The 7,810-nt window shown below is 43.1% G+C and overlaps 2 protein-coding genes across 2 annotated transcripts in view; both read right to left on the bottom strand.

Moving 5' to 3' along the window:
• Positions 1 to 2,838, bottom strand: part of uevld (UEV and lactate/malate dehyrogenase domains) — a 5,298-nt gene extending 2,460 nt beyond the window's left edge. Inside the window, exons 1-8 of the mRNA XM_035664687.1 lie at positions 2,680 to 2,838; positions 1,863 to 1,947; positions 1,706 to 1,771; positions 1,425 to 1,588; positions 1,164 to 1,305; positions 981 to 1,075; positions 778 to 883; positions 277 to 447 (exon numbers count right to left, since the gene is read on the bottom strand). Of these exons, the coding sequence (XP_035520580.1) occupies positions 277 to 447; positions 778 to 883; positions 981 to 1,075; positions 1,164 to 1,305; positions 1,425 to 1,588; positions 1,706 to 1,771; positions 1,863 to 1,947; positions 2,680 to 2,721 (871 nt within the window). The 5' untranslated portion in view covers positions 2,722 to 2,838. The remainder of the gene's footprint in view (positions 1 to 276; positions 448 to 777; positions 884 to 980; positions 1,076 to 1,163; positions 1,306 to 1,424; positions 1,589 to 1,705; positions 1,772 to 1,862; positions 1,948 to 2,679) is intronic.
• Positions 2,839 to 3,227: 389 nt separating this feature from the next.
• Positions 3,228 to 7,569, bottom strand: spty2d1 (SPT2 chromatin protein domain containing 1). The gene is made up of 6 exons (XM_035664686.1): positions 7,022 to 7,569; positions 6,580 to 6,700; positions 4,824 to 6,470; positions 4,099 to 4,258; positions 3,927 to 4,004; positions 3,228 to 3,810 (listed from the first exon to the last, which is right to left on the bottom strand). The coding sequence occupies exons 1-6, from the start codon at positions 7,082 to 7,084 to the stop codon at positions 3,720 to 3,722; spliced, it is 2,160 nt and encodes a 719-aa protein (XP_035520579.1). The 5' UTR covers positions 7,085 to 7,569; the 3' UTR covers positions 3,228 to 3,719.
• Between the last annotated feature and the right edge of the window lie 241 nt (positions 7,570 to 7,810).

The following is a 7,810-nucleotide window of genomic DNA, read 5'->3' as shown; positions in this document are numbered from 1 at the left end:
TAAAACCTTGAAGCCACCAGTGCACATACACTGAGAATGGACTTTACAGTGAAGAAGAGACATCTTGTGTCCAGCAGGAAAACTTTAGGAAATTACCTAAATGTATTCATACATCCTGGAGTTTTTAAGAAATTTAATGTGGAAATAAAATAAATAAAAAAATATAAACACACTACTGTTCCAAGCAGACTATTTGTCTATGCCTTAATGCATGTCTGGAAGAGATCTTTAATAAGCTGAGTCCTCCATTCATATATGAAGTGTCTCTGCACCTACCTGGTTGTGAAGCGATGAGCATTACTGCGTTGGGACTGAGACGTGCCAAATTTGGAATAATTCCTCTGTACAAGTCCACGTTAGTCTGAACCACGCTTACATACGACTGCTCGCTGCTCCATGCATTCGCTGTCACCACCACAACCTTGGAGTCCGAAGACGCTGAAAAATCTAACAAAGGAGAGTCATCGGTAGTTAAATCCTGCAGCGAAGTAAAAGAAAAACAGCCACAGCTTAGAGCATTGTTTCTAACCACAAACACTGCGTTAGCTCTCAGGTAATCCCTGATGGATACACTACTTTTAGTTTCTGTGAAGTTCAGTCAGCTACAGAACAGCAGCTGGTTGGGATTCAGTGAATGCTGTCATAGAGGAGAGTCATCAAGGGTAGGCTCCCTACACACAATGCCAGTCAGCTACCTCTGAAACAATCTGACATCAGCAGTGACTCAGCTAAGAGGCACTTGTATATTACTGCATGACAGAGCAGAAAGCGACGTACCTCTGGACACCTCAACCTTGGGCAGATTGAAAATCTCTAGATCTGTGCTGCCGCCCTTGGTGGAACTCTCCGCGACGTCAATGAAAACCAGTTTATCCACTTTACACTTGGTGGAAAGAAAAAAGTAAATAAAATAAGCATTAGTACAGGAGAATTCAACATTATTATTCAAGCAGGTAAAATATATAATATGATATATAAACCTTTGATAAAATGCTCATCACTGATGCCATTCCTAAATCTCCTCCCCCGATAACAGACACTTTGTTGATTGGTTGATCATGATGTCTGATTCCACCTGAAACAGACGAGATGTGATTAGCTAAAAATAACACACAGCTATCTGAGTACTGATCAACAGCAATGCTGCATATCAAATGAAGCACCATCATTGATCTGGAGGTTAGAGACAAAAGCCAGAAGGTCATGGGGGTCCTTATTTTCTCCTGTGGTCTTTGAGGACAGTGGGGGCTCCTCCTCAAACTTGGCAATCATCTCAGCCAGAAGACCCACCACAGAAGACTTGGGCTGTGACAGAGCAACAAAAAGAATAAATAAAATGAAAACACAGCAGCATGACTGATGAAAACACCTCCGAACCTCTTCTACACCTTTTTAAGCTTCACCCAGAAAGCATAAAACCTTACATAATCCCAGTTGTGCAGCCCCGGCAGGTAGAGCCTTCCTCGAGCGTCAACATGCTTGCCCTCCCTGATGACCATGTTAGCGGTTGGTCTCAGGAGACATATGGGAGGAGTGAAGGGGAATGAGTCCATCAGCCACAGCTGAATGGGGAAGTTGTATGTGTGGCCTTAGAAAAAGAAATGCTGTCATCAGTGCACGGTATCGGCCTAACACATGACAGGATAATTCCCCTTCTCCCAGGCTGAGTCTTTGGGCAGTCTCTAGTGTCAGAGGTCAGTCTTACCTTCATACTGGACTGGGAGGTTACCAATCAATTTCAGGAGATCTTTTTGGGTGCTGTCAGTAAATGCTGAAATTGACAACAGGAGCAGTCAGCCAGAAACACATGTGATGATTGTAGAGGGCTACAAAAGATGAAGAAAAGAAGAAAAAAAACCTACTGTATGTGCCTGTGGATGGTACCATCCCAGGGTAGATGCGATGGATTTTCTGCAGCTCCTCAACAGCGACATCGTGGAATTTATACTAACATCAGGGGTAAAGAGAGACTCATCTGTGGTTGCTGAGACCGTGTGTGTATATACAGTATATAAATGTCTGTATTTGTGTGTATATGCATAACTTAAACATGACCAACATCAGGACATTAAAGCTTACAATTTTGCTATTGTGGTAAAAAATCTACACTTTGAGCCCAGTGCCCACCCACTTTATCATTATAATCTCTTTTTTAATGTTGATTCATTCTTTCTGTATCATCAACCAATCAATCAAGGTATAATGAGATTACACTGCCACATTCTTGACGGGTTGAGTAAATCACTCAAGATTTAATTGTGTTATCATGCTGCTTCCCACCACACAATCATAGAAGCTTCCCTACAGCTTCACCAGCAACACTGGAGCTAAATGGGCTTGCTGTTTTTAAACTCATTGGACCTTTAACAGGAGTTACTGAAAGATAGGATAATGGGAGGGGACTTATCCTTCAACTGTATCCTTCAGACAATTTTATAATTAGACAGAAACTTTATGAAGCACTTAGGTAGGCAGTGATTTTATGAGAGGCTTCCCATCATTTGTTAGGAATAATAATGCGAGTTTCCCCAGGATATGCAGAGTAACAGAGCTGGTTCAACCAGTTGCTGAACACTGACAGCAGCATTATGAACGAGCCTGGTACGCTATCCGGCACCGATACCACAAAGGGATTCATTTTAAAGTTACCAAAGCTCGTTCATCTTGTGAATAACTAACCTTGGAGAGAATCCGCTGTATTTTCTCTGAACGGAGGTCCATCTATTGAGTCACACAATCCAAAATAACGCCTCGTACTGTTTTAACCCTCTTGGTGGTTTACTTCAGCTGTGTATTAAAAAAATAAATAAACTTCCGCAAACTTTGAGAAGTAGCTAAGAGAAAAAGACAGGCCCCTCCCACTTGGGGCTTTATGTACGGCAAGCGAAGAGGGAAGAAAAGGCACGAAAAAAGTACGCCGTGATAACGTTAACGCTGATTTTAGGCCCTCTTGCACTCAATCTATGCTTAACAAAAAAAACAATCATTCAATCAAGTTTCTTTCAACAAAACTAATATTTAAAAAAAAACAAATGTAACAATAATAACGCAATATAAAGTAAGAATGACCTCATTGCTTTCACTGGCAAACAAAAATCTTCTATAAGTGACATTAGTGGTAGAACCTAAACTCTGGATATGTATATATGTGTGTGTGTATATTATATATATATATATATATATATATATAGTGTCATACTCTAAGAAAACATTGACAAAACTAGACATTTAAATAAAACCCTTTATGGAATCATTTCTCTTTTTTTTTTAAAGACAAACACGTCATGTTTTCTGCATAATCAATTGACTTTACAATCAAAGTTTTGTTTGGAAAAATATGCAACTTCTCCTCAAAAATAGCATGTTATCAACACTTGAGACTGGATGTCATTGTTAGTCTAAAAAAAAAAAAAAAGAAAATAAAATGCTTATACAGTAGCTCTCTTTGCAACTCAGTTCCTTTGAGAAATTGAGACTGTTGACAGTGTAAACCCTGCACTCAATGGGGGGAAATAAATAATACAACAGGGACTTTTCGTCACATCCTAAGGGCCTAATGCCTGAATGATTTGTGCATATTTTGTCTTGGACTAAAATTCTTCTCTTTTCCTCCTGATCCGATGTCATGTGTCACTGCGTGTGTTGGCAGATCCACTGTCCTGTACTTCAGGAGACAATGTTTTTTTTTAATAATTATTAATCTCATCAGCAAAGGGATTTCAGTTCTTTTTTTTCCTCTTGGCCTTCATTTTCCACTCCTCTTCCTCTCTTTTCTCCTCCTCCAGATCTTCCTGCACTGCCAGTTTCAGGCTAGCAAAGAACAAGGATAGAGAAAAAAGAATATTATGTGAACAAAGTACTACAGCTCTTGGGACAAACAGTACATAATGTAGAGGTAGGGACTATGAGGTTTATTTTAATCTTACCTTCTGGCCTCCTCTTTCTGCAGATCTCTCCAGCTGCTCTCCATGAATTTCAGTGCATAGTCACTCTCGTCCTTGTATCTGAGGAGGTTGAAAGCACATGTTTCATATAGAATTTGGTTTACAATACAATGAGGTGAGTTTTTAAAACAAACTATATGGGGACAACACTTACTTGGTTCGATCGTAGCCAAAGATTTCCTTAATGTGCCTGGAAATCTTGTCCTGATCCTCCCCTCCATCGTCAATAAAATCGTCCATTTCTGAGTCGTAGTCATCTTCTTCATCCTCGTATTTTCTCTTGTATGCAGAGGTGATGGGTGGTAACATTGTACCTGGATAATAAATACAGAAATTAATCACAGGGTATTGGCTTTTTCCCCTTCTGCACACTGCATGAAGAGGACATTTGGTCTTTCATGGAGCAAGCTAGTCATTCCAGAAGTATTAAGTTTATGTTTCATGGTAAAATGGTTGACATTTAAATTATGTTTTTGTTTATCTGTGTGAGAAAGATCACCGCTCTCTGACCCAGGAATAATGACAAAGGCTGCTGAGTGTTGCTGACACTTCATTCGGTTTGGCCAACAAACCCTTTGCCCTGTAGTACTGACACTGTTGTTTCAGTCTGTTAGCAAAACATCAGCAGCTGTTTATTATATCACTTTATATCAAAACATGTATCGCATGCATTGTTTTACACTGTTCATTGCAATGTGTTGCTAAAGGTGTGTGTGTGTGTGTGTGTGTGTGTGTGTTCTGAGCTGAAATGAAGTACTTAATGTCTTCTTTGGTGTGTATATAATACAATTATCTGTACGTAGTTTGTAACTTTGTAAATTCTGTACTGAACTGTGAACTGAAGGTCTACAGTACCATTAGAATCTCTGTGGTTCTTACCTGGAGGTCTGTTCATCATAGGCCTGGGAGGCATTCCTGGTCTAGGAGGCATTCCTGGTCTGGCAGGCATTCCCGGCCTAGGAGGCATTCCCGGCCTAGGAGGCATTCCCGGTCTGGGAGGCATACCCGGTCTTGGTGCCATCCCAGGTCTCTGTGGCATGCCTGGCCGAGGAGGGGCTCCTGGTCTGGAGCCACCAACATTCTTGGATGAGATGGTCTCTGAGACCACAGTGCACTTGGGTCTTCCAGGTCCTGATCCAAAGCTGCCAGCCGATGGTCCGGGTACCGGTCCGCCACTACCAGGCCGACTGGGTCCAATCCCCGGAGGTCGAGTTCCACTACCTCCAGGTTGACCCTGCATGCCCCTCCCACCAGGCCTGGCCTGTGGGACACCACCAGCTTTCGCCTGGAGTGTGCCTCCAGGTCTGGCCTGAGGTTGGCTCCCTGCCCTAGGTGGGCCACCTGATGAAGGTCTCATCGCTGAATTACCACTTGATTTTACTGCAGGATTAATTCCAGGCCTGAGTGGTTCTCCCTTTCCAGACTTGTGGCCCCCGACTGTAGGTCCCTGCTTCACTGAACTACCCTGACTGGGCCTGGTCTGTTGGGAGCTCCCATGTGGAGATTTTTGGCTAGTTACAGACGTACCAGGAGGCCTGGTCCCAGGAATACCTGAAGTTCTTCCATGAAGTAATGATGAGCTTTCCTTTTTGAAGCTAAGGTCACTTGAGGTGCTGGATTTGTGGCTAGATGAGGGCCTGGGTCCCCCCTGTTTGGCTGAAACCTGAGAAGATGTGGCTTTTGAAGGTACTTTACTGTTTATGGCACTAGATGAACTAGAAACGCTCATCTTGGATCTGTCTCTATCACTGTGAGACATCTTGGGTCTCTCTCTTTCTCTGTCACCCACAGTGGGCTTGGAAGAAGAGTGGCCTTTATCACTAATCGGTATTTGGTGGGACTTCTTCCCTGACCCACTGGGCAGACTTGGCTTTTCTACCGAGTTCTTTTGCGGTTTACAGTTCTTCTGCTCCCTCTCTGTGCCTTTTCTACTAGAGCTGGACTGGGACTTGCTGTCTCTGTCCCTCTCTGCCTTTGAGTCTCTGTCCTTGTCCGGTCTCTTAGCCTTGCGCTCCAACTCCAGTTCCTTTATCTCGTCAGCTGTGCGGAGCCTTTCATCCTTTTTCACTGCCTTGGATTTTAGCTCAACTGGCTCAAACTGCTTCTTCTCCGCCAATTTGAGTAACTCTGCAAAGTTCATGGGAGGTGGAGCGGGCTTAGGCGGCCCACTGGGTTTTTTAGAGGGGTGCTTGCTACTGCTACTGCTACTATTACTGCCTGTGGGTTTCCCTGGTCTCACCTGCTCCGGCTCCTGATCTGGTTCCGAATCCGTCATATCATAGTCATAATTATCCTCATCGTCCTCAGGGTCAATTGAGTTATTCCTAAATCTCTCCCCATCCGTTGATCTTTCTTCCTGCATTTCGTGTTTTGATCTCCTCTTCTTGGGAAGCTCTACCACCGGGACGCCGTTGTAGCCTCTGAAATTGTCCTTAGTCCTGGAAGCCATGGCTCGTGCTTTACGGTCCGACTTCAACTCAACCCTCTTGGCTAGCAGTTCCTCCTTCTGTTTCTTACTTTGAATTTCTGAAGGGAGAGAAAAAAAAAAAAGACAAATGTTCATTTAAATCGATTAAGAGTGATTTACGTATAGCATGTTTATGACTAGATATCTACGTTAACTCAGTGTAGTTACCTTTCTTTTTGGTCTCGGTGTGTTGCTTCTTCAGAAGCGCCTTCACAGCAGCCGGATTTACACCTTTCGACTTTGGGTCCTTTTTGGGTGGTCCAGTTTGTAAACTGTACCTCTTTTGCTGCTGTGGTTGGGGATAAAAAAAAAAAAAATGTATGTTATAATTCACAGCTTAGTGAATGTGAGCAGCCACATAGCTCTCTTTGACCTTTTACAGTTATCAGAGGTCTTAGTTACAGGGAATATTATTGATCAGGGACTGGTTGGGAACACTGATGGGTTGTTTAAATGTGTTTATAGCCTCGCATACAGGGACACGAGGGTGGGAAGTTAGCAGCTAGCTCCATTATCAGATCTTCTGACAGATGAGCTGGCATTTGTGTGCTCCCAATGTTTCACTGTTTGGACTGAGTAAACACAGTGCAAGTGACAGTCTTTGACTTACCTGCACAGTGCTCAGGCCCTGGTTTTGCGAGGCTAGGTCCAATATATTGTCAAAGTCCATCATTTTGGCAGCAGGTTGATACGAGCTGGCTGAAGCAAAGAGTGCTACTGTTAGCGTGTAGCTTACAAACCAGCTGGCTCAGGGTTTAGCGTTAGCAAACGGCACTTTGATAGTTACGAGGAGAACACTTGCTCACGGGAGGCAAACAAAAAAAAAAAAAAGTATATTAAAACATTTAACGGTACTTTACTTCAGCAGCTTACGGGGGGGGACGTTAGCACACGCTATCGAAGTTGGCTAACCTAATGTTAACTAACGATGGCCAACCAAGAAGCCTCCAGGCAGGCGGAATATCTGGCTGACAGACGGAGTTGCCCTTTTGTACTGATGTAACACACCAAACTGAGGCCAAATCCATCAAAATATTGGTATGATTAAAGCCTACTGAAAGAAAAACACTACAAACTCAGGCATTACAAACGCCGGGTGTTTGTTAAGACTGACGACGAGAACGACCGACAAATTAAAGGGTCCAAAGAGTACGCTAAGGAAGCAAGATGACTCACTGGTGCGTACTTCCGTTTTTGTGAGATTACGCCGGTTTTGGTCGTGGGTGGGTTGCTAGTGTGTTGCTAAGTGGACCCAAAAACAGTAGCTGGTCACAGTGGAGTTTTAACATTTACATATTTGTAGCGTGAGATGAGTGATTGTTTTATAAAACTTTACTAACCTAACCTTGTACTACGATGGCGACCTCATAAATGCAAGGCTAGAGAAGAGGACGGTTGG

This window comes from Morone saxatilis, unplaced genomic scaffold (assembly GCF_004916995.1).
Source record: "Morone saxatilis isolate NCDOM2014 unplaced genomic scaffold, NCSU_SB_2.0 Contig2, whole genome shotgun sequence".
Lineage (NCBI taxonomy): Eukaryota > Metazoa > Chordata > Actinopteri > Moronidae > Morone > Morone saxatilis.
This window is presented reverse-complemented; position numbering and strand designations above follow the sequence as displayed.